General features: G+C 40.6%; 1 protein-coding gene across 5 annotated transcripts in view; it reads left to right on the top strand.

Annotated features, from left to right (window-relative positions):
• CAMK2A (calcium/calmodulin dependent protein kinase II alpha) overlaps positions 1 to 27,718 on the top strand; it is a 180,873-nt gene that overhangs the window by 58,547 nt on the left and 94,608 nt on the right. For all 5 annotated transcript variants that reach the window (XM_075210047.1, XM_075210045.1, XM_075210050.1 and 2 more), the window contains exon 2: positions 4,263 to 4,357. In XM_075210047.1, the coding sequence (XP_075066148.1) occupies positions 4,263 to 4,357 (95 nt within the window). The remainder of the gene's footprint in view (positions 1 to 4,262; positions 4,358 to 27,718) is intronic.

The raw sequence follows: 27,718 nt of genomic DNA, 5'->3' as shown, positions 1-27,718 counted from the left end.
TGCTCGTAAAAAATTAAATTTCCAAAAAAGAAGCAGGGAAGACACAGGGGGCAGACCAGAACAATTTAACATCTGGGCTGGTTTGAAGGATTTTTCAAAAAAATGTGTCACTTTGCCCATAACTCCATCCAATATGAGTATAAACATGCAAAGGATGGTGGAGGATTACTTTCAAGAGGTAGTTGATATGGAAATGTCAGACAGTCCCTTTCCTTACTGGGAAGAAAAGCAGGCCATTTGGAAACCCATGTACAAACTTGCTTTGCAATACCTAAGCTGCCCACCCTCCAGTGTGTACTCTGAACGAGTGTTCAGCACAGCAGGGAACTTAGTCAGTGATCGCCGTAGAAGGTTACTTCCCAAAAATGTGGAGAAAATGATGTTTATAAAAATGAACTACATCTTCCACGAGGAAGGCCTTCACCATCCAAGACATCCAAGCACTGACTGTTCTCTAATGGCGGATTCAAGCGGCGATGAATTGATAGTCTGTGATGATGACGTACACACTGATGAGGGTGAGGATTAAGCTGAAGATGATGCCGATAACATCTTTTTAAAACTTTCTATGTAAGTGTAGGGTGCAATCTACCCCCAAAGAGGAAAGGGACTTGTGGCATTTCCATATCACATACCATCTTGAAAGGCTGCTGTTAGGGCAATTTATCCTTAAGGGTAGGGTGTCATAGACAGAGTGACCCTAAACTGGCTTTGTCCATTTTTCATAATATTGTACAGTCTATAATGGCTGAATTTTTGGGTATTTTATACAAGTGGATGGGGGCCTAGAGAGACAGAAACCAAACTGGCTTTTTCCATGTCAATTAATATTGTACAGTCTATAAGGGCTGAATTTTTTGGTATTTTATACAAGTGGAGGGGGCCTAGAGAGACAGAGTGACCCCAAACTGTCTTTCTCCATGTCAATTAATATTGTACAGTCTATAATGGCTGAATTTTTTGGTATTTTATACAAGTGGAGGGGGGCCTAGAGAGACAGAAACCAAACTGTCTTTCTCCATGTCAATTAATATTGTACAGTCTATAATGGCTGAATTTTTTGGTATTTTATACAAGTGGAGGGGGGCCTTGAGAGACAGAAACCAAACTGTCTTTCTCCATGTCAATTAATATTGTACAGTCTATAATGGCTGAATTTTTTGGTATTTTATACAAGTGGAGGGGGGCCTTGAGAGACAGAAACCAAACTGGCTTTCTCCATGTCAATTAATATTGTACAGTCTATAATGGCTGAATTTTTTGGTATTTTATACAAGTGGAGGGGGGCCTTGAGAGACAGAAACCAAACTGGCTTTTTCCATTTCTTTACATATTTAACTATAAGTGTAGGGTGTAATATACATTCAAAGACGATGGCTGCATTGCCAATATGCATAGATGGAGAGGAAGACAATCTGTTTTGTGTGTAGAATAGGCCTACCAACGAAGAATTGAACTGTTTTTTTGGATGATTTATTACCTCAACAATTAGATTACTTGTCTCTAAAACAGTTGGAGCACTAAATTGGGTTAATTTAGGCCCAAAAACATGGATTTTCCCAAAAAATAGCAAAACAAAACCAAACAAAACCAAAACCAAAACCAAAACACGCAATGGCGGTTTTGCAAAACCAAAACCAAAACCAAAACACGACGGTAATCCAGATCCAAAACCAAATCCAAAACCAAAACACGGGGGTCAGTGACCATCTCTAGTAATAAGTTAAAACAATAGATTTAATCAAAGAAACAGACACTTAGATGTAACAACATATGAGCAGGCATTCTAAACTAGCGTTACAACAAATCTGACAATACAGCAGTAATGAAGGCTCAGAGGGTCGCTTGTTGTCTATAACTGGTCTAGATATTATACAACTACAATTTCTAGCAGATTTTGCAAATTACTGTGGGATATTAGTAATATAATGCAAATGAGCAGTAACCCATAGCAACTAATGAACAGCTTGACTGGTGTGTGTAGGTGTGTCTGTACAGGACAGATAATGGTTGCCATGGAGACAAGAGCAGGGAATTATTGCTGACAGACAGGAATGTAACTAACAACCGCTCCCATCCTCTGCTAGTCACCAGTAACAACTTGCATAGAGAAAACTCTATATGCTCTATTCTCCAGATGCCTACTTGCCTGCGTTTTGGACCTCCCCTCGTCGTGTCATAAAGGCCCACCTCGCCCACTTCCAAATGAAGTTGCGCAGGGTAATGTGGGCAGCAGTTATTGTGCTGCCCGCTGCTGCTGACCGGCTTTTTCTTAAGTGTAGGCAGCACCAATAAGCAGCTCCAGGTTCCATGACGGATATCACTTCAGTACTCCCATCGTGTGGCTTCAGAAGGATGCTAGCTTCTATGTGTTTGCACTGGATGATTTGAGTGGGCACTGGTGCTGTTATATATTGAGGGCAGTGGCTGGTGTGGTATTTGGAGTCACTGGTGCTGCTGGTAAACTGTTGCAGCACTAGTTAAAATGTGGGACCACTGGCTTGTGTGTATATAGTCTATGTTCAGGTATTGGTTTGAATCAGGCACTTGTATAATGTATTAAAAGATTGGTGGCTCCTTACTTTTGGCCCCTCTAGCTTTCAGATACATTATACTATATGCATTCATTAGTAGCCAGATTACATTTCTACATTTTACTTTAATGCCAATTTTATGTTAAAGTGACTTGAACTGGAATTTCATGAATTAGTTTATTCACCAGTTAAAGCAGTAGTTCCTAAAAAAGTTCCTGTCCAAGTAGATTCATCCTACCCAAAGCCATCTTCAGATAGATATATATATTTATATATATATATATATATATATATATATATATATATAGCAGCGCTAAGTCTGCAGTGGTGTATTTAGAACTCAGTTACATCAGTCCCTGCCTCATTGAAGATTACGGTCTAAATCCCCTAACATACACAGACTGAGAGAGACTAAGGTCAATTTAACAGCAGCCAATTTGCCTGCTAGTATGTGTTTTGGAGTGTGGGAAGAAACCAGAGAATCTGGGGGAAACTCACACAATCACAGGGAGAACATTCAAACTCCACATATAAGGCCATGGTCAGGAATCGAATTCATGACCCCAGTTCTGTGAGGCAGAAGTGCTAACCACTAAGCTGCTGTGCTTCCCACAGCCATCTTTCTTTCTGCTGTGACTAAAGTCCTTGGAAGCGAGGGAAGGTGTTTGTCAGCATGGTTTTTCATCTTTTCCTGCCTTCATTTGTACTACATTTGTTTTTACACTTCACAGATTATTCTTACTAGTAGAGACCTCGGGCTAGATTTACTAAGCTGCGGGTTTGAAAAAGTGGAGATGTTGCCTATAGCAACCAATCAGATTCTAGCTGTCATTTTGTAGAATGTACTAAATAAATGATAGCTAGAATCTGATTGGTTGCTATAGGCAACTTCTCCACATTTTCAAACCCACAGTTTAGTAAATATACCCCTTAGAGGCTGTTGCAGAGTTGGAAAAATGGGAGTAAATAACTCTTAAAAAAGTGTATGTTCGCCCATATACATTGCGAGATGCGTCAATCTCTGCTTCAGCAATTCATCATCATCAGCGAGTATTTGTACTTGCCCTGTAGCAGATGCAAATGCTAATTTCACAAAACATGTGAGCTTGAAGGGATGGTACCTGCCTGGCCTGTTGAGCCAGGCACAGTCCAACTTGCCAGACACTCCACTTAGGAAAGTTGCAATGTAAAACTGGATGTCTCGCACACATGCGGTTTGCAGACCACCACACCTTACATGCAGTTTGAGATCCCGTCTTCCAAACTGCAGGATGATAACTGGTGGTTTGGACTTGAAAGCCACATTAATAATCCGCACTTTAATGCATCCTGCTCGGTAGCGGGCAGGGGACAAAGAGGACCAATCATATTTCTTGGTTTGGGTTGGTATCTTTGGAATAATATAATTTGCAATTCCTTAAAACTTCGGCTATCTAAAGCTGGAACTGAAGAGAAAGTGATATTCACATACAGACAACTCATTAAACTACAGTAATAAGTAAGTTAATGAAAGTAATATACTTTAAATACAAGTGAGATTACCTGTAACTTAGTTAGAAAACCTTTTCAGCCTTTCCAACTCATAACTTAAACCACCTGTATTGTTTTCCCAAAAAGTAGTTTATTTTGTACCGGTACATAATTCCTGGTATCGTCAGTGATCATTATTGCTATTTCTAACTGCTAAAGGCAACAAAAATTGACTGTGCTGTCTGTTTTTTTCCCTAGGGGAGCTTTCTCCATTGTCCGCAGATGCGTGAAAGTTTTATCTGGTCAGGAGTATGCAGCAAAAATCATTAACACCAAGAAGCTTTCAGCTCGAGGTGAGTGCAGGGTGACAACCTTTATTTCTTCCCAACTGTCACAGACAGATAAGGTCACAACTCCATGTGGAATAAATCAAGATGCTATCTGCGGGAAAACAAATTAAAAACCTCAGAATGTGGGATGGGAAAGGACAGATGTGTCACAGTGATGGTGAAGATTAGGAGTAAGTGATAGAGAGACAAGAAAGAGGTGAGAACAGTAAGCGTCTAATTATTATTAGTCTTATTATTTTTATTATTTTTTTATATATAGATATATAAAGTGTCAGATTTTTATCAGCACTGTGCAGTTGGGGAAATTGTAGATATAGAAAAACACAAAGGATGGAATTCAATTGGCCGTGTTACCACCGAAAGCAACACGGCCTGCGCACTAGTACGGTAATAGTACGCACTATTACCGTTAATGCGGTAATCTTTAACGCTGGTTTTTGCTCGCAGCTCAAGGAGCCATGAGCAGAAATCAGGATTTAAATTACCGTATTTACGGTAATAGAATTAACGACGCATTGAGCAAGGCCAAAATCAATTCCTCCCAAATAATCAAATCTACAGAAACTAATTGCGAGCCATCATAAGCTTACATATATTTTGCACATATAATGCAACAAATGTTTGAAATTGACTTTTTAATTTTAGTGTTTTTACTTACAATTAATAGAAAGTGGCAGAAATGCTTGTGTTCATTATTATTGCTTAGCGTGGCTCCCGGATGATGTACCCCTTGCTTGTCACATGGATCGAGCATCTCCTCTCTTATTTGTATATACAAAATGATATTTATTTATAAAAATATGTGGACCTGATTGATACAGCTTATAATTAAGAAGGGAATAGGTACATAGAAGTAGTAGGACACAGGGAATAGGTACATTCAACAGAGATAGGGGCCTAGGGCCTGATTCATTAAGGATCTTAAATTAAGAGGATTCTTATTTCAGTCTCCTGGACAAAACCATGTTGCAATGCAAGGGGTGCAAATGAATGTTCTGTGTTGCACATAAGTTAAATACTGACTGTTTTGTCTTGTAACACACCCATATCAACTTTAAATTCCAATGTATAAATAACCTATCAAGTATGTGTGTGCTACATGAAAAAACAGTCAGTATTTAACTTATGTGCAAAACAGAATACTAATTTGCACCCCTTGCATTGTAACATGGTTTTGTCCAGGAGATTGAAATAAGAATCCTCTTCATTTAAGGGTCCTTAATGAATCAGGCCCTTAGTTATTAAAATATATTCTACCCAAAATGATTATTATTATTATTATTATTATTATCCTTTATTTGTTAGGCGCCACAAGGTTTCCGCGGCGCCGTACACCATACAAACAGTACACTATACAGGGTAAGACAGCACAAAACAATAAACAAAAATACCAGTACTTCAGAAACTCCAGGCAAGTTCAGCAATAAACATGGAGCAGAAGAAAAGGTGAGGAGACAGGAGGGAAGACGGCCCTGCTCATTTGAGCTTACATCCTAAGGGAGGGAAAACAGAAAGACACAAGGGGAGCCAGAAGAGGCAGAGGGGAGAGCAAGTGGAGGTGAAGGGGTTAAGTGGATGGTTGGTAGGCTTTAAGGAAGAGGTGGGTTTTCAGTGCCCGCTTGAAGGAGCACAGAGTAGGGGAGAGGCGGATGGAACGAGGGAGGTCATTCCAGTGAAGGGGGGCGGCACGGGAAAAGTCTTGGATTCTGGAGTGGGAAGAGGTGATAAGAGTGGAGGAGAGTCGGCGATCATTGGCTGAGCGCAGGGAGCGAGCAGGAGTGTGAATGGAGAGGAGGTTAGAGATATAGGGGGCAGTAGAGTGGGAGAGAGCCTTGTAAGTGGTGGTGAGGAGTTTGAAAAGGATTCTGTAGGGGAAGGGGAGCCAGTGTAAGGGGAGACAGAGAGGGGAGGCAGATGAGGAGCGGCGTGAGAGAAAGATGGAATGTATCAGTATCAGGGTCATTTTTCAAAGCATTAATGCCAGAGAAATCATAGATAGTTATTTGTCTGAAGATGGTAATAAATATATCTTGTCTTATTTTATGTCCTGCCGGAGAGTGTAATCTCTCCGTAATTGACACTACATACATGTGCAGTATATGCAGACAAGGAAGTGATGTCTTTCACCGCTGCAGCAAACGACATAACTAGAGGGTGACAGTGCTTCCCCAGGACAGCTGTTTAAGGAATTGCTGTTCCGGCAGGAAAATAATAATAAATAGCTATGATAATTCAGAGCAAGAAGCTGCGAATTAGATTGAAAAATATCAGTGGGGAAAACCCCAATAATTGGTAAATAGGCCACATAATCCCTGCAGTGTTTTTAAATAGGCAAAGATGTGAAGTCTGATTTACAGAGGAAATAAATATTCCCCACAATCACAGCTGAGTAACGTTATTATAACGGCAGCTCTTTGAATTAAGGCTCCAACCAATCAAATGCTGCCTTTTAAAGAAAACGCCTCCTTTATTTAAAGCTCTGCTGCCAATCCCTGTCAAAAGCAGTTATTGACATAGTCTACGGGCTAGATTTACTAAACTGCGGGTTTGAAAAAGTGGAGATGTTGCCTATAGCAACCAATCAGATTCTAGCTGTTATTTATTTAGTGCACTCTACGAAATGACAGCTAGAATCTGATTGGTTGCTATAGGCAACATCTCCACTTTTCAAACCCGCCGGAAAACTCTCAGCTTGATACATTTAGCCCCTGGTCTTTTCAAAACTTTTTATACCCCTAAGTCTTAATTTGGCCAGTTAACTGTATGTATATCCTGCTCACTTTTATACATTATATATTTGTAGCATTTTTGGTTGTTACATTTTGTTACATTTTCTCTGTCTGACTTGTATGCTGTCACTTATTTTGGCTCTTCCAGGCTCTCACTTCGCTTGTGTATTTTGTGTGATGGATATTATAAATAAAGTTCTTAAGAAAAAAAAAAGCCGGGATTGACGCTTATAGGGGGTAATTCAATACCCCGCAATGCACCACAGAGTCCTAAAGGTTCTCTGCGGCGATGTAACATCACAGGTCTTTCCTCCTACCCCATAGAGGTGCAGAGGGAAAACTGATGCGGGTACCACACTATAGAGAAATGAGCCCAGCCAGACATCACCATAAAGGTGGGTTTAAGTTTAGGGATCATCTGCACAGAACTCACTGCATCCCATAAGAAAATAGCCTGCCAACAAGAGAAGACATGTAACCCAATAGAATTAAGTACCGGAGAATAAATTATCCATAGAAGGATTAGGATGATATCATGGAAACCAAGTTTATATCACGGTCAGGGCCGGATTAACCATAGGGCTAACTGGGCTACAGCCTAGGGGCCTTGGGCATCCAGGGGGCCCTTTTAAGTGCTCAAAGGCAGTATTGATCGGTCAGGGGCGCCCCCCGGCGCGATCAATGGTGCTGAGCACTTTCACTGCGGTCCTTCCCTGACACGCTGTAGGCTCCTTACTGAGATCTTGTGAGTCTCACTCTCACGAGACCTCCTCAGTAAAGAGCGTACAGCGCGCCGGGGAAGGACTGCATTGCCAGGAGAAGGAGGTAAGTGCCTTGGGGGTGGGGGCGGGGTGGCTCGGCTCACTGGGGGGGCCCTCACAGGGGAATGAAAGCCCCCTTAGCCCAGGGGCCTCCATTCCCTTAATCCGGCCCTGATCACAGTTGCTAAGAGATAAGAGAATTCTATCCATATAAAATGACACTTATCGCTATGAAAGGCACAGGAATGGTCTATGACAAGAAGTACAGAGAATTGGCCCCTTTTACTTGAGGATAATGAGGTCTTTGTCAACTGTGGTCTCTGTGGAGTGTAAATGGTGGAAACAAGGTGAAAGGTGGTTCAGAAGACATTATGAAGAAAGAGATCTTTTTAAAAACTGCCGTGATCATGGCATGCTTAGTGGCAGAGGAGAAAGTGTCAGTTGTGAGGGGAATGATGAATATTCGTGTAAGTGTTGCTATAATGTGGCAGAGTGGGTGCAAAAAATTCTAAAGGGATAAGAGGAAGCAGACAAATAGTGAATATAAATGTAAGGAAGCAATTTCATGCTTAGCTGTGAGAGGGCTAAGGAATGGTTAATGGTTTCAGGAATGTGTCAGATCTGGGGGTAAATGTATGAAGCTCCGGGCTTTTCAACACCCGCAAGTTCGGCGTCTTCAGCGCTTAAATTTAAAGCGGCGCTGCCTTGTAAATGGAAGTTTCCCTTTACAAGGCAGAGCCACTTTAAATTTAAGCGCTGAAGACGCCGAACTCGCGGGTGTTGAAGAACGCGGAACTTCATACATTTACCCCCTGAAGTTGTTCTAGAAAGTTCTTTTTCAAAGAGGAAACTATTTAACTTTGTATAATGGACTTCCCATGAGCAAAGCTAATTAGGAAAACTGCAGAATGCCTTTAACTAACAGCCAAGCAAATCTTAAGCTTTCGGGGCTTTTACATAGATATCTTGGAATTACGATGACTGGGGTTGGAAATTTCTTGGAAACGAGAAAGCCATTTTAAAACACTTAAAACTACCAATGGATTCTAACTTTGGAGTAATCTCTATTGATGCCAATGGATGCACATATTTCATAGTTCCATAAAAGATCCTGTTGACTCTTAGATTTCAATTACTGGCCCCTGAATTCTACGCTATGTTCTCTAGCCATGGATGAACAGTTTTTTTCATATGGTGTGACCTTATAGAAGGCCTGGCAAACATGTGGCTCTCCTGGGACCTGATTCATTAAGGATCTTAACTTGAGAATCTTCTTATTTCAGTCTCCTGGACAAAACCATGTTACAATGCAAGGGGTGCAAATTAGTATTTTGTTTTTCACATAAATTAAATACTGACTGTTTTTTCATGTAGCACACAAATATCAACTTTAAATTTCAGTGTACAAATAAGGTATAAAGTATTTGTGTGTTACATGAAAAAACAGTCAGTATTAAACTTATGTGCAAAACAAAATACTAATTTGCACCCCTTGCATTGTAACATGGGGCCTGATTCATTAAGGATCTTAAATGAAGAGGTATCTTATTTCAGTCTCCTGGACAAAACCATGTTACAATGCAAGGGGTGCAAACTAGTTTTCTGTTTTGCACATAAGTTAAATACTGACTGTTTTTTCATGTAGCATACAAATATCAACTTTAAATTTCAGTGTACAAATAAGCTATCAAGTATTTGTGTGCTACATGAAAAAACAGTCAGTATTTAACTTATGTGCAAAACATAAAACTAGTTTGCACCCCTTGCATTGTAACATGGTTTTGTCCAGGAGACTGAAATAAGATACCTCTTCATTTAAGATCCTTAATGAATCAGGCCCATGGTTTTGTCCAGGAGACTGAAATAAGAAGTTTCTCAAGTTAAGATCCTTAATGAATCAGGCCCCTAGTTATCATTTATTTAGTACATTCTGCAAAATGATAGCTAGAATCTGATTGGTTGCTATAGGCAACATCTCCACTTTTCAATCCAGCCGGAAACTCGCAGCTTGATACATTTACCCCCGAAGAGCCCCAGGTTGGCCGGGCCTGCTCTTTAGCAATGAAACAACATTTTCTAAAGAATTGAATATGCCCCTTTGAATCTTTATTTCCAAAATCTAATGAAATCACCAAACTTAAAGATAAGCGTATGTGTTAGGAATTCTGTGAATAATAATTATTATGTTCACACAAATTGTAGCTGTTACATTATGCTATACTGCGTGGTATACCATACACAATCCCACTGGCACACATTATTATATTAACAATAGATTAACAATAGATTGCACAGAACCTTGACTGAGTGTCCAAACCATGTAGGAGAAAATACCACAGATGTCACTAATCGTAAACATTGACTCACCATATTATTGATATTCTTTTGATATTCTTTTGCTTGCTGCCTCTTCATCCGTCATCACATAATCATTCTCTGGTTCACAAGTCTCAATTCCCCCTGCTCTCCTGGGGTTCAGGAGTACTACTCAGCAGCCTATTAGATACATTCTAAAATCAGATCGCCTAGTGATCCAGCCCAAAGTAGCCCACTATGGGACTGGCCTGGTGGGCAGATACACCCCCCTGCCCCCCAGCCCAGCCTGCCCCTGGTACTACCCGTAATTTGTGAGGCTCCTGGAGATTAAATTTGTATGTTATGTACTTTACATGTCCTGTCCATTTGTACTCAAGAAATCCACTTGTATTACAGGTAGAGATGCTCACTGACCCCTGTGTTTTGGTTTTGTATTCGGTTTTGGATCTGGATTACCGTTGTGATTTGGTTTTGCAAAACCGCCATTGCGTGTTTTGGTTTTGGTTTTGTTTGGTTTTGTTTTGCTATTTTGTTGGAAAATCAATGTACGTGATATGGAAATGCCCCAATTCCCTTTCCTCTTTGGGGGTAGATTGAACCCTAGACTTAAATAGAAAGTTTTAAAAAGATGTTATCGTCATCATCTGGATATATAATATATTTATTATTAAAGTGCTGCAATATAGTACTTTTTTCACAGCCAGATAAATTTCAGCAATAGAATGGGGGACACCCCAAAAGCAAATGGAAGTGCTAAATATATTTATTAGTAAAGTGCTGCAATATAGTACTTTTTTCACAGATAAATTTCTGCAAAATAATGGGGGACACCCGAATAGCACTTGGAGTGACAGAAACTGAACAAAAAACCCTCCTCTCTTCTCCTATTACTGCTGTAACAATCTGGTATTAAGCTTTCAATGCTGTTGAATACAATCAATCACTGTCCCAGCGCTGATATAGCCAGTGTGACCTAACCCTGCTCTCTCCCTGTCAAATGGCGATGGATTGCTGTGGAGACTGGTATTTATGCTTTTTAAATCTCACGAGATCCGAGCTCAGAAAAACGAATACGTCACAATGACGTTTTGCCTAGATTTCGAAACCGAATGGGCGGGAGAGTACCGAGCGTGCTCGGCTTGGTACTCGGATACCCTAAATTCGGTAGGATTCGGATCTCGGGGAACCGAGCCCGCCCATCTCTAATTACAGGACTCATTTGAAGTATTTTACTGTTAGGAGCACACGTTAAAAGCCAAACGTATACATACATTCCCCCAGTGCATGGTCAAATAATAGAATATGCTAATTATAACGTTTTGCTCTTGAGGACATCTGGATTTGCACAGTGTGCATGGCACAATTGAAAGAGAAACAATATATAACACATGGTGAAGTGAGAGAGGCAGACAGCAGGGTGACTTGTAGACTCACAAGACGCTGCCAATTACTCTCCCACTATCACTGCCTCTGTCTTTTCTGCAGCATTTCTGTTGAAAATGTCAGAGGAAGCAAGTTATATCTTACGATTAATTGCACAACATGATCATTTGACATAAAATTCTACAGAGAGGTGTGGTGACCAGATAAATACATCTGAATATTATCCAATAGTCTAATCTGAAAAATGGCATTAAATCATACTTAGCTACTCTCCCGGAATTACTGGGGGGCTCTCGAATTTCGGAGAGTCTTCACAGACTCCTGTAAGAGTAGGAATCCTCCCGAACCGTGGTGGAGGCGGGTTTAATGATGCAATCTCGCAACATTAAGCACCGCCCCATATAGGCAATGGCGATCTACCAGGGGGGAGGTTTCATAAGTTGGAAAATATGCATTAGACCTTAAGGGTCTATTTATTAACATGCAACTATAATTTTTATTTTTATTGCCACTTATAGCCACAATATAAAATCATCTATCGCCACAATTTGGCAATAACATATCATTGGGGCAGCTGAGCGACAGCTTGGCAATACTGGCCTGTAACCATTAGGGCTGACTTTATCGCTGGGCCATTCTCAGGGGGGATGACTTGGCCAGCTGATTCATGCATATGCAGTGGTCCTGAAAGCTCAGACTTCCACTTAAGTAAAGATAAATGTTTAATAATAATTGTAAAAGAAACACTACAATCTGATATTAGGCAGGTGCTTCCACAATCAACACTATGGGCCTGATTCATCAAGGCATGCATTCTGCATACTACCCAATTCAACAAGGAACAAATCTGACGATACGTGTGCTGATGAAATTGGATGTAGGTCTGCTGTGCTCTGCTACAAAAGACACTGCAGGATACGTCCAATACTTACGTAAAACATAGAATTGCAAAAGAATGCACTCAAAAAAATACAAAAATAAATATTGAATTAATGTCACCTGTTAATAATATAGGCATGGATGATAAAACAGTAATACAAAATTGTTTATTTTAAAAAGAAGAAATACATTTATTAGGATGTTCTTAATGTCTACTGAACTGCTTGCAAATACATGTGATCGCATGCATATGAGGCTGTCATCACTACTGACCAGGACTTAGCCCTGAAGCTGGAGCAGTAACTTTAAGATACCCACAGTTTGATGCGACGTGGCCGCGTGTGCTTGAGTTTGGCACACCCCTACTGTAAATTGACTACAGTCAAATTCCCCCACCCGGTTCACACCCCAAAAATGTAGGCTGGTGTAAGTGTCTTTGAGGACATGACTGCGTTTACTGGCATATGGTCCAGTTCTGGGCATGCAAAGAGTGATTTTGTGTACGATATGCTCAAAATCGGCAGATACGTGCCTTGGTGAATCGGACCCTACATGTATGTTCTTAGGATTATATGTTTTATTCTCAATGAGATATTAGGTGTGTGCTCTTTAAGTCCTTATTTTCTCTTATGCAACCATCTCCCCGGGAAAAACAAAACATTCTTTTAAATGAAGATGTGAGATGAGGCAATACTCAGCCTATGAAATCTCTAGGAACAAGTGACTGCAGAGCCTCAGCCCTTAATGATGTTACTAGTACCTTGTGAATTCGCTGCAATCTCAAGAATATTACTTCATCCTAGAAACGTCTGTCTCCATTATGAGTGACAGGTGACAGCTGCACTTTAATTAACCAGTTAAATGGCATATCTGCAATATGTATTGGGAATTGTAGAAGCTTTAAGTATTATAGGTTTTTCCAGCATATACTCTAAATATTCACATCTGGGTGTATCCTAGCTTGTGCTGCCCTAGGCTATAATAGAATATGATGCCTCACCACCAACCCTGGAAACAAATTTGCTACGCTTCCTTTAACTCTTCCTGTGGCATTATCCACAGACAATTCCCAATTTAGCCCTTAAGTTTGGACTCCTACGCGATTAATAAAACAGTAATAGAATAAGGCTTGAGAAATTGTTCAAAGTTACAATGGCTTTTATAGCGCTACATGTGTGTTTGGAATTGTTTGGTTTACAGTACCTTTGCTAGATTGGGTGTTGATTGCAAATTCACGTACTAACGGAAGACTTTCAAGGAGTGTCAGCTCTTGAACTAAATCTTAGTAGTGGTAGTGTTTAGGGATGAGCGCACTCGGATTTATGAAATCCGAGCCCACCCGAACGTTGCCGATCCGAGTCGGATCCGAGACAGATCCGGGTATTGGCGCCAAATTCAAATCTGAAACTGAGGCTCTGACTCATAATCCCGTTGTCGGATCTCGCGATATTCGGATCCTATAAATTCCCCGCTAGTCGCCGCCATCTTCACTCGGGCATTGATCAGGGTAGAGGGAGGGTGTGTTAGGTGGTCCTCTGTCCTGGTAGATCTCGTGCTGTGCTGTTTAGTTCTGTGCTGTGCTGTTTAGTTCTGTGCTGTGCTGTTTAGTTCTATGCTGTGCTGTTTAGTTCTGTGCTGTGCTGTGCTGTGCTGTGTTCTGCAGTATCAGTCCAGTGGTGCAGTGTGCTGTGCTCTGTCCTTCTGAGGTCAGTGGTGCTGCTGGGTCCTGTGCTGTGTCCTGTTCAGTCCAGTGGTGCTGTGTCCTGTGCTCTGTGCTTCTAAGGGCATAGTTATTTCCCCAATATTCCCCTGTGTTTAAAAAAATAAAAAAAAGTTATTTAAAAAAATACCAAAAACTAATTTAATTTTTTTTAATTACCACAAAATTTGCACAATCAATCCTGCAGTATAAGCCCATTGGTACTCCGTCTGCAATATTACCAAGTTCACACATTCAGCAGTAAAAGTCCAGTGGTACTGCAATATTACAAAGTTCACACATTCTGCAGTATCAGTCCAGTGGTGCTGTGTCCTGTGCTCTGTCCTGCTGAGTTCCGTAGTGCTGCTGGGTCCTGTGCCGTGTCCTGTTCAGTCCAGTGGTGCTGTGTCCTGTGCTCTGTGCTTCTAAGGGCATAGTTATTTCCCCATTATTCCCAAGTTTTTAAAAAATAAAAAAAAAGTAAAAAAAAATAAAAAATAAAAAATTAAAAAAAAAATATATAATTATAACCAAATTTGCAAAACCAATCCAGCAGTATAAGTCCATTGGTACTGCAATATTACCAAGTTCCCACATTCTGCAGTATCTTGTGCTACATATAATGGAGACCAAAAATTTGGAGGATAAAGTAGGGAAAGATCAAGACCCACTTCCTCCTAATGCTGAAGCTGCTGCCACTAGTCATGACATAGACGATGAAATGCCATCAACGTCGTCTGGCAAGCACGATGCCCAATCTCCTAGTACAGGGCATGTAAAATCCAAAAAGCCCAAGTTCTCAAAAAACAGCAAAAAAAGAAACTTAAAATCATCTGAGGAGAACCGTAAAGTTGGCAATATGCCAATTACGACAAGTAGTGGCAAGGAACGGCTTAGGCCCTGTCCCGTGTTCATGACTAGTGGTCCAGCTTCACCCAAGGATCTAAGCCCTCCTCCCCCCCCCTACAAAAAATTTAAGAGAGTTATGCTGTCAGCAACAACAACAAAACAGCAAAGAACTCTGCCTTCTAAACAGATGACATCACAAATCCCCAAGGCGAGTCCAAGGGTGTTGTTGGTTGTGAAGCCTGACCTTCCCATCACTGTACGGGAAGAGGTGACTCCATCCAGCATTTGCAGCACGCCCTCTGCATATGCTGGAAGGATCACCCACAGTCCAGTTACAGATTTGGCTAATGAAGGTGTGAATGTTGTACACTGGGAGGAGGATATTGATGTAGCTGGCGCTGAGGAGGATGTTGATGATTATGATGCAGACAGATACCAAATTGCATTTCTCAATTTCTATTTATATTCTAGATTATATAACGGCTGAAAAGTTTTCTGTTTTACTCCTAGTGGAGAGGGGATCTGATGCAGACAGATACCAAACTGCCTTTGTCCATTTCTTTGTATATTTGAATTGCTAGTTCTACAGTCTATGCAGGCTGCTTTATTTATATTCAACTACAAGTGTAGGGCGGGGGGGGGCATAGATAGCCACCAAAGTAACGTGGTCCATTTAATTTCACTTTCTAGCTCCACAGTCTGTGCAGCCTGCTTTTTTTTATCTTCAAAGTATTTATATTTACAAGCCTTGCAATCTAAATTAACTAGAGGTAGTGATGTGGTAGAACTCCAAAAGGCAGTTTGGAAGCCCCTGTACAAACTGGCTCTATTTTTTAACTGAGTTGTCCCCCCTCCAGTGTGTACTCGGAAAGAGTTTTTAGTGCAGCGGGGAACCTGGTCAGTGAGCGGCGAAGGAGGTTGCTTCCTCACAACGTTGAAAAAATGATGTTTATAAAAATGAATAATCAATTCCTCAATGAAGTACAGCACTGCCCTCCAGACAGTACAGAGGGACTGTGGTTGTGGAGTCCAGCGGGGACGAATTGATAATGTGTGAGGAGGAGGAAGTACACACTGTAGGGGGAGAGGAATCAGAGGTTGAGGATAAGGACGACATCTTTCCTCAGTAGAGCCTGTTTAGTTTGTACAGGGAGAGATGAATTGTTTTATTGGTGTGGGGGCCCAAACAAACCAATCATTTCAGCCACAGTTGTTTGGTAGGCCCTGTCGCTGAAATGATTGGTTTGTTAAAGTGTGCATGTCCTATTTCAACAACATAAGGGTGGGTGGGAGGGCCCAAGGACAATTCCATCTTGCAACTTTTTTTTTGGCATTATGTGACCATTCAACAGTCGTTTGCCATGTTCAAAAAGTAAAAGAAAATGCCAACAAATTCAATAAATTAAATCAAAAGTTAAATGCCCTGTCATTATTTAAAACAAGAGGTTTTGACGTGCTAGAATTAGTGTAGTGTTAAGATGTTATAAACACTACACTTGGAAATTGGAGGAGGTAATGTGGCCCCGGTATCAAATTGGGTACCGGGGCCACCCCACTACGCAGTCCAGATACTTGTTTGGTGGAATTCAGACCAGTTGAGGGTGTATTTATTTTATTGTGGCCCCGGTATCAAATTGGGTACCGGGGCCACCCCACTACGCAGTCCAGATACTTGTTTGGTGGAATTCAGACCAGTTGAGGGTGTATTTATTTTATTGTGGCCCCGGTATCAAAATGGGTACCGGGGCCACCCCACTACGCAGTCCAGATACTTGTTTGGTGGAATTCAGACCAGTTGAGGGTTTTATTATTATATTGTGGGGACCACTCTATCTATACCACACTACAACTCTATACCACTCTATTTAATACTTTAATTCTATTTAATACTTTAATTCTATTTAATACTTTAATTCTATTACTAATTACCATAAAGAGGAACTGCCGCTTCTATTTAATACTTTAATTCTATTAGTAATTACCATAAAGAGGAACAAAATAAACCAATTTTACCAAAAGTATAATATGACTTAGACTTACAAACACTACACTTGAAAGATGGTGCCTTTAAATGAAAAAGTCAGTCTTCATTGCACGACTATGTGCAACAGGGACAGTTTTTTGGTTTACAAAGTCAACCAATAACACTTCGACCCTGTCTGTCTTTAACATACTTGATGGGATCTCAATGACGAATTGTCTGTACCATGTTTGGAGGAGGTATTGTGGCCCTGGTATCAAATTGGGTACCGGGGCCACCCCACTACGCAGTCCAGATACTTGTTTGGTGGAATTCAGACCAGTTGAGGGTGTATTTATTTTATTGTGGCCCCGGTATCAAATTGGGTACCGGGGCCACCCCACTACGCAGTCCAGATACTTGTTTGGTGGAATTCTGACACATGGAGGGTTTTTTAATTATATTGTGGCCTCGGTACCAAAATGTGTACCGGGGCCACCACACTACGCAGTCAAGATAGATAGATGCGTATCATAGATAAAGTACATTCAGTGGTGTGGGGCAAATTGAAAAATATTCAAAATGCACTGACATTATCAAAAACAAGAGGTTGTCACACGCTAAAACTCCAACATGTATATGATGGAGAGGATGGAGGAGCAGCCGTATGTGTAGTGTAATGCAGACCTGTTGAAGGTTTTTTATATATTTTATTGTGGTGCCCAGTGCCCACTCCTCTACGCAGTCCAGGTACATTTATTGGTGCGAATCATAAAAGTTCAGGGTTTTTAATATATTGTGGTGACCCACTCCTCTACGCAGTCCAGGTACATTTATTGGTGCGATTCATAAAAGTTCAGGGTTTTTAATATATTGTGTGACCCACTCCTCTAGGCAGTCCAGGTACATTTATTGGTGCGATTCATAAAAGTTCAGGGTTTTTAATATATTGTGGTGACCCACTCCTCTACGCAGTCCAGGTACATTTATTGGTGCGATTCATAAAAGTTCAGGGTTTTTAATATATATTGTGGTGACCCACTCCTCTACGCAGTCCAGGTACATTTATTGGTGCGATTCATAAAAGTTCAGGGTTTTTAATATATTGTGGTGACCCACTCCTCTACGCAGTCCAGGTACATTTATTGGTGCGATTCATAAAAGTTCAGGGTTTTTAATATATTGTGGTGACCCACTCCTCTACGCAGTCCAGGTACATTTATTGGTGCGATTCATAAAAGTTCAGGGTTTTTAATATATTGTGGTGACCCACTCCTCTACGCAGTCCAGGTACATTTATTGGTGCGATTCATAAAAGTTCAGGGTTTTTAATATATATTGTGGTGACCCACTCCTCTACGCAGTCCAGGTACATTTATTGGTGCGAATCATACAAGTTGATGGTTTTCTTATTATATATATTGTGGTGACCCACTCCTCTAGGCAGTCCAGGTACATTTATTGGTGCGAATCATAAAAGTTCAGGGTTTTTAATATATATTGTGGTGACCCACTCCTCTACGCAGTCCAGGTACATTTATTGGTGCGATTCATAAAAGTTCAGGGTTTTTAATATATATTGTGGTGACCCACTCCTCTACGCAGTCCAGGTACATTTATTGGTGCGAATCATAAAAGTTCAGGGCTTTTAATATATATTGTGGTGACCCACTCCTCTACGCAGTCCAGAAAGATACCTTGTTGCAACGTTTTGGACTAATAACTATATTGTGAGGTGTTCAGAATACACTGTCAATTAGTGGAAATGCTTGTTATTGAATGTTATTGAGGTTAATAATAGCGTAGGAGTGAAAATAAGCCCAAAAACTTGATTTTTAAACTTTTTATGTTTTTTTCAAAAAAAATCCGAATCCAAAACCTTAAATCCGAACCGAGACCTTTCGTCAAGTGTTTTGCGAGACAAATCCGAACCTCAAAAATAACGAAAATCCGGATCCAAAACACAAAACACGAGACCTCAAAAGTCAGCGGTGCACATCCCTAGTAGTGTTTTGCTCCTAATAGGGAGTGTGAGGTGGATTTTCTAGGGTTTTTAGGCAGCCCAGGTGGCTTTGTTTTTATTAACACTTTCACACTCACGTCATGATAACCAGTAAAATGTGTATTATGAATAGTATTGCCTGGTCAGATGCCTAATAGTAACATTAATAGTATTAGTAGCAAGGCCCAATACGTTGTCCATTAGTAGCATGAATGCTTAATACAATATTCTATCATGGTATATTAGAAGCAGTAAAGCCAATAATTCCCATGATTAGTAATGCCCAGTACTACACATAGCTCATAATGCAGCCAGTATTCACCCGCTTGTTGCCGTCACCTTCTCCTGCATCCAGGTCAGAGACCACCACTACTGTCACTCCCTATTACCTGTGATGTAAGGGAGCTTTAATCTTATCACTACCAAAGGCAAATTAGGTTAACTTATGTCATGTCATGAGTGACATTGTGTATTGCCAGGCAGCTCTTCAGCTCCCTCCTAGTGACAAAAATTGTTCCGGCAATCGAGTTGAGGGAATGGAGAGAAATAAAGAAAAAGAAAACACAGACACGCATATATATATATATATATGCATAGTGCTGTACAGAGAACACACTCACATTATTTGGTATGACAAAGACTGGTAAGTCAAGACAAGAGTAAATGCTTAAAAATGCTTAAAAGTAAAAAAGTAAAAAGTTACAAAAAGCTGTAATAGATAGGAGGCGATCTCCCATTCTCAATCTTTTTAAATCAAACATGTACACAGCAGACAAAAGGCAGATTCACTAATTTCCAAGCTGCTGGTTGGTTTAATAGCTGAAATAAGTCGGTGGAAAAGGAGAGCTCAAGTTGAGCACGTTGTAATTTGTCAGTGTAAGTGTTACAATATCTCCTTATCCTTGTCACACAGAACTTGAGAACAGCACACGTTGACAGATTCTGTATCACCAACCTACATCTTCTTCCTGTACATAAGCTCTGAACTCTGAACATAAGCATCAACTTACCTTACCAGGAGCTACTGGGCAGATTTGTCAAAATGGGTGAAAAGTGCTATATACCGAAAAATAGGGGACTTTGGTCCCCTTTACCCTATACAAGAAAGGGTTACTACCGGCAATAACACTGCTATGCTATCGGCAGTGATGGCTTTGTTACGGCTATCGGTCTTATAATAAACTTGTAGAACAAGATGGAGAGGTCTTCACCTATAGCAGCCGCCTTTCCCGTAGCGCTCGCTATGCTCACAGGTACTCGGATGCCCCAAGGTCTTAAACTCAGAGTAGTACAAGTTTATGAACGTACCGTAGCGCAGAGTAATGGGGAATAGTGAATCAAGCGTGGTCAGGAAACAGGCTGAGGTCCGAAGCAGGTACCGTGGTGAGAAACAGGCAAGATGCCATGGCTGGCAGCAAACGAGGTGGGTCCAGAAACGAAGCAAAGGTCAGGGCAACAGGCAAAGAATCAATGTCCAATAAACAAGGCCAAGGGTCATACATGAGAAATCCAATCCAAATGCAGATACAGGGCACAGAAGCAGGTCAGCAAACAGAGACTGAGAACTATAACTGGCAGGGAGGCTAAGCCCTCCCTGCCTTTTATACACCTATGGTCCAATCAGAATAGAGGCAAGTACAGTGGATCCGCGGCTCGTGACAGGCTTCACTATGATTTTCATGTTGAAGTCAATTTGACAAGTATCTCAGACTAAGGTGATTTAAAAAAATATGCTTTATTCTTTGAATAAAGCATTTTTTAATGATTAATATTGCTTTAATAGTATTTTCTTTATTTTTTAAATATTATTTATATATGTTTAAGCATTTCTTTTACATTAGTGAAATTTAAAGGCCAAATCTTGACTTATGGTTCCACTGTACATGTGTAAGCCGTCTAATTTACAAAGTGGACCCACAAGGCAGCGAACCTGCATTTGGCACTTCAAAATCATGAATTGGCATTTTCCCCAAATATAGGGGATCGCACGTGAATTTGTGCAACGAGATCACTGCTGTTATGGAATGTGCATTTTGACAAGCGGAATATGGATGAGGAGTTCTTTCTACAGTATTACGCAAAACGCCAAAGCAGATGAATAATGTCTGGGTTATGCACCTATCTCTATGGAAACTTGTAATTCTATGCAAAATTGCATAAAGATGCCTCAGTTAATTTCTTACATAGCGTTTATTTTAAGATATTATATAATTCTGGTAAAAGACTTTAGTTATCTATTATGCATCTTCTACTATCTCTAAATGTCATTCACCATATTGACCAAATACCCATATGTGTATACCCACCAGTGTTGTAAATTATTCTTCTGCTGGTTGCTAATTTGCGCAGTCAGAGTCATTGTGGAGTATGAAGCCAGCAGTAAAGTCTGAAGTGGGCATGATTGAATTCTTCAGACACTGGAAGGCAGGGGGATGAGTGACAACCACTGCGCAGGCTACCAATTGGTTCTCACATGCAACCTAATTTAAGTGCGGCAGCAATGGATCAGTTAAGAGGCCGGAAGAGAAGGAGTTGAAAAATTGGAGGGTTAAAATCTTGTTTGTGGTTCCATACCCCACCACAACCTCCCCTAACAACACCTAACAGTGTATCTTACTTGCCAACTTGGACAAGTTTGCCTCCGGTTAATGCAGGGGACAGATGGGCATGTGGGGTAATTGGCTCGGTGAATTGTGTCATTTGACCTCGCCCCATAAACACACATATTCAGATCTAGCCTATCATTGTAGCCCATGATGAAGCGTAATTCGCGTCATAAGCCCTGCCCCCACCATTTCATTAATTAAGTGTTCCAGGACCAGGGAGGTTGTCCTCCTCTCCCGGGGGTCCGGGAGGACTCCCAGAAATTTGGAAGTTTCCCGAACATTCTGGGAGAGTGGGCAATTATGCAGTTTATATTAAAATAATAAAGTCTAGCACGGTATACAGTCTCAGCTTACCATTAAAATACTGCGCCAACACTACAAAAATAATAGTATCATCACAGTATATAATATAGCTCGATGTCTAGTATATATGATTGGATAACACTTAGTATATAATACAGGAAATGTCTTTTTTTCATGAACAGAACATAGCCAATCAGAAAAATAAGACCTACTGTATTAGGACTGGAATTATGGGTAACCTTAGGAGCTATATGATTATATTCCTCTCTCAGTTTAGTCTTTGATAATTTGCATAAACAGGCCCAGGTCTTCTTCAGTCCCTGCTGACAGTACCAGTCCCTTTACATTATTAACCTTGTGTGATCTCAATCATGATATATTGCACACTCAGCAAACACTGTTTTGTGCTCTTGTATCAGTTATTATACATTACTTATCCATTTCAAATCAATAAGTGTGCCCCCCTTGCCACAAAAGGGCAAAGAGAAGCCATCACTGTATGGCCCAGTCCAGAAAATGTATTTAATTATGTTAATTTAAAATTGTGCTTTGTATTCTCATGTGTGTGTGATTGGTTGTTTAGATTGTCCCTCTTTGTGTTTATATTCCTCACCTCAATTGCATGCATATTTCCCCCTCTTTTCCACTACCCCTGTTTATTATTTTGTTGTGACAGCTTCCTTGTCATGGCCTTAGTTGGATTGTTATCTTTATACTACAGTTACGATTATTGGGGAGTTACTCTCGACCTCAAGTCAAGACTCTAGGCCTGGTTCATTAAGGATCTTAATTTAAGAAATGTCTTATTTCAGTCTCCTGGACAAAACCATGTTACAACGCAAGGGGTGCAAATTAGTATTCTGTTTTGCACATAAGTTAAATACTGCCTGTTTTTTCATGTAGCACACAAATACTTGATAGCTTATTTGTACACTGAAATTTAAAGTTGATATTTGTGTGCTACATGAAAAAACATTCAGTATTTAACTTATGTGCATGGAGATACATGGAGTACGGCATTATGGAACTGCATGCAGCATTATGGACTCCGCAGTGAATTAAGGGACATAGCGGGATCCCTTTATAGGCAGCAGCGGCTCCATGAGATGTGAGAGGGGAGGGAGGATTGAGGCCTCTGCACTGAATTAAGGGATGTGGCAGCAGACCCCATTATAGACTGCATGTCCACCTTCACTCCCAAGATGTGGAGGGTCGCTATGGCTGCCGCCATTTGCTCCAGTCCCAGTCCCAACAGGTGCCCAAGAGAGAGGTACAGAGCTCCCGGACAGAGAGCTGCAGCACGCCAGAAATGCCATAGTGTCCCCTACCAATGTGCCATTAGAGGAAAGGCAGGGAGTTTAATAACATTTCCATTTAAAGTGGAAACCCCCTTTAAACACTGTTGTTATAATATATTCGCTTGCATTCTGATGTTACTAAGAAGCCTTGTAGAAATTGTAATCATTTTGCCATTAAGACATGATAATCATAGACTGACAAAAAGTAAAGTCCTCACAATCCTCTCCGCGAACAACATATGTCTGTTTTGAAAGCCTAGCCTCTCTGTTTGTTGATTGTGATTATTCAATAACTGAAGAATTCTACAGGCGGATAATACGTAGTTTACAAACTGTTAATTTTAGATGCAGATTGATTGATAAAACATTTGAGTAAATGCTGCTCCTATTACTATAATTCATTTAAAGAGCCGGCTCATTTGAAGCATTGTTCTGCTAAACTCTTTTGGCAATAAAAATATGCAGCAATTGAGCTTTGGGCACATGATTGTTCCTGATTGTTCAGCAGTGTCTCAGTCACCCCCGCTGTGTGATTGCCGCCTGTTCTTTAATGCAATTTTCTATTGTTGTATCGCTGCATTGGTTAAAATCACTGAAGGGCTAAACGAAGGGATTAAAGGAACATTAAATTGAAAATAACTTATTCTAAAAATACTTCCTGCAAAACTCTTGCAGAATAAAAAAAAAAGTACATAAAAGTACAAGTTCAAAAGTTACGCATGGTAAAATCAAGCAGAGGCAGGCTGGGCTGGGGGGCAGAGGGGCATCTGCTCCCCGGGCCGGTCCCATAGGGGCTACCTTGGGCAGGGTCACTGAGCCACCTGCATTTTTTCCCTTTAAGACAATAGGCTGCTGAGTCAAGTTTTGCCCCCTGGGCTAAAATTTGACAGCCCTCCCCTGAAACTAATTAACAATGTTACCATCAGATTTGATCATTTGGTAACTAAGGACACTGTTCCATTAGATTAGCGTATATAGAGATAATTTACTAATACTTCATATAGGTGCAATATATTCATTGAACCACAGCAACCAATAAGACATGTGCTTACATTATTAACTTGCATCTGGCAGATAAAAGCTACTTGTTGATTGGTTGGTGTGATTAAGTCAGGGAAAGGCTGGACTATATACCCTTCCAGACCGATGCTATTGGGCCACCTTTGGATTGGTCAATTGTCCACCCATGTTACTTTTTTTTTTAACATTCCTAATACGCAATTGGACTACTTGAAGACCAGTTAGGAAACTCCAGAGTTGAGAGTATTTTGTTCTCCCCATGAATGTGTATGTACATGACATACAGTACTGACACTCATCATTTGAAAACTTTATAATATCTACTGGCAAGACAAGCGGTCTAACATGGGGAAGTAAATTATTAAATCCACAAAATGCTGAAAGCAGCTGTTCCAGTCCAGCTGCGTCCAACTGAATATTTTACATCATATTCATACAATTTCTGCTCTACTCACTGTTCCCCTCAAAGCTGAGCAGTTTGGAAATAACAATGTTAAAAACACTTCATAAACAATGTGCTGAATGTTCCATTGAACAGCAAATTCTAAATGCAGCCCTTCAAGCTTTTTATAAGCTTTTAAATCTTTTATTTCCAGATTAATCAGTTTAGAGAAATCATTGGATGAAATAACAGGATATGTTATTTCGACTTTTCATTTCATATTTTCTGAAATTTCCTGCTGAGAATGTAGTTACAGGCATAACAGTGTTTTATTTTATCAGTTTCTATCCTTGTCATAGAGCAAATACATATAAACACACCTCCCAACATTGCCACTAGAAAAATTGGGACAATATGTTTGCGCTGCAGCTTCGTCACATTCCGTGGGGCCTTCATAGCGCTTCTTGCGCAGTAGGCCACCCCCAACTTCCCTTCCCTCCTCTAAAAATTTCCATTCATTACTACTACATAACATAATGATAAATACATATGATTTTGCTAAATATTACCTGAAAGTTATCCAATAAGTACCAGCCAATGTGAATGCTACAAAACTAAAGTACTCATTGATCTAGTAGAACCAGCTCATATAAATAGTGGAGGCAGCCATTTTGTCACCAGAACCAATATTCATACAATCAATTCACCGAATCTGGAGCCTGATTCATTAAATGAAGAGGATTCTTATTTCAGTCTTCTGGACAAAACCATGTTACAATGCAAGGGGTGCAAATGAGTTTTCTGTTTTGCACATAAGTTAAATACTGACTGTTTTTTCATGTAGCACAGAAATACTTGATAGCTTATTTTTACACTGAAATTTAAAGTTGATATTTGTGTGCTACATGAAAAAACAGTCAGTATTTAACTTATGTGCAAAACAGAACACTCATTTGCACCCCTTGCAATGTAACATGGTTTTGTCCAGGAGACTGAAATAAGAATCCTCTTCATTTAAGATCCTTAATGAATCAGGCCCCTAGTGCATACTTGCCAACTTTTGCTGTCTAATGTGACAAATGTAGAGAGGGGTATGGTAATGCCATTGGGTCACCATAGCCTCATCCCCAGTCGCGATTCATGTCATTATGTCCTATCCCCTCCCTGAAATTCCAGAGTGGCCCGGAAACTCAGGGCGGGTAGGTAAGTATGACCTGTAGCAAAATGCAATTCTATTTGCAAAAACGAAGAGTGCACATTATTATAATGAAACGATAATAGCTAATAAAAAGGTGGACATCTTTTTTCTTTTAGAAACTATTTAGAATGCAACATTTGTTTTTCTTTTAGTTTGAAGCTTAGGTTTGTGGGGAACAATTCAACTAATTGCTGTCTTAGAGATCTAACAGATGTAGCTGTTGATATCATCATTTATTGCAGCGCATGATCCGTTTTTGTAAACTGGGAAAGCCACCAATTTTGTGGCAAAACTCTTATATAACTAAACAACTTAATAAACAACTTAATATAACTTCTTAATAAAGAAAACATGACACATTCTTGCAACTTCCTGGCATTCATGAGATGTATAACTGAGAGTGGAGGAAATGCATAAAGGTTGGTTGTGTATAACACAGCCTGTTGAGCTCAAGGTTATCCTAGATGAATCACCCATATTATGTGTACAGACAATGGGAGGAGTGGGTATGATAAATGTATAATTGTACTAAACAAATGATAACTAGAATCTGATTGGTTGCTATAGCCAACAGCGCCCCTTTTTCAAACCCTCAGTTTAGTAAATATACCCCTAGGTGTGGGTGTGGTGCAGACACAGGCATAATAGAGCAGTACAATCTCTGATTGACAAATTAATGGGCGCCAGACCATTTTTCTTATGAAAACAAAGCAACTACCTCTATTACTATAGTTCTTGGTTGCATGAATTGAGGTATGAGGTGCGAATTGAGGTTGAGGTATGTCACATACTTTATCCCCAAAGCTGAAACTTTCACTGATTGAGATTGCCACTTTGTCTTTCTTTCACAGCCTCAATGGCACCAGGGTCACTTCACTCCTCTAACCTCAGTACAGAGTATCTCTTCTCAGGGTCACTTCACTCCTTTAACCTCAATACAGAGTATCTCTTCTCAGGGTCACTTCACTCCTCTAACCTCACTATGGAGTATCTCTGCTCAGGGTCACTTCACTCCTCTAACCTCAGTACAGAGTATCTCTTCTCAGGGTCACTTCACTCCTCTGACCTCAGTACAGAGTATCTCTTCTCAGGGTCACTTCACTCCTCTAACCTCACTACGGAGTATCTCTGCTCAGGGTCACTTCACTCCTCTAACCTCAGTACAGAGTATCTCTTCTCAGGTTCACTTCACTCCTCTAACCTCAGTACAGAGTATCTCTTATCAGGGTCACTTCACTCCTCTAACCTCACTATGGAGTATCTCTGCTCAGGGTCACTTCACTCCTCTAACCTCAGTACAGAGTATCTCTTCTCAGGGTCACTTCACTCCTCTGACCTCAGTACAGAGTATCTCTTCTCAGGGTCACTTCACTCCTCTAACCTCACTACGGAGTATCTCTGCTCAGGGTCACTTCACTCCTCTAACCTCAGTACAGAGTATCTCTTCTCAGGTTCACTTCACTCCTCTAACCTCAGTACAGAGTATCTCTTATCAGGGTCACTTCACTCCTCTAACCTCAGTACAGAGTATCTCTTCTCAGGGTCACTTCACTCCTCTAACCTCACTATGGAGTATCTCTTCTCAGGGTCACTTCACTCCTCTAACCTCACTATGGAGTATCTCTTCTCAGGGTCACTTCACTCCTCTAACCTCACTATGGAGTATCTCTGCTCAGGGTCACTTCACTCCTCTAACCTCAGTACAGAGTATCTCTTCTCAGGGTTACTTCACTCCTCTAACCTCAGTACAGAGTATCTCTTCTCAGGGTCACTTCACTCCTCTAACCTCAGTACAGAGTATCTCTGCTCAGGGTCACTTCACTCCTTTAACCTCAGTACAGAGTATCTCTTCTCAGGTTCACTTCACTCCTCTAACCTCACTATGGAGTATCTCTTCTCAGGGTCACTTCACTCCTCTAACCTCACTATGGAGTATCTCTTCTCAGGGTCACTTCACTCCTCTAACCTCACTATGGAGT

Source organism: Mixophyes fleayi, chromosome 4, assembly GCF_038048845.1.
Source record: "Mixophyes fleayi isolate aMixFle1 chromosome 4, aMixFle1.hap1, whole genome shotgun sequence".
Classification (NCBI taxonomy): Eukaryota; Metazoa; Chordata; class Amphibia; order Anura; family Limnodynastidae; genus Mixophyes; species Mixophyes fleayi.
This window is presented reverse-complemented; position numbering and strand designations above follow the sequence as displayed.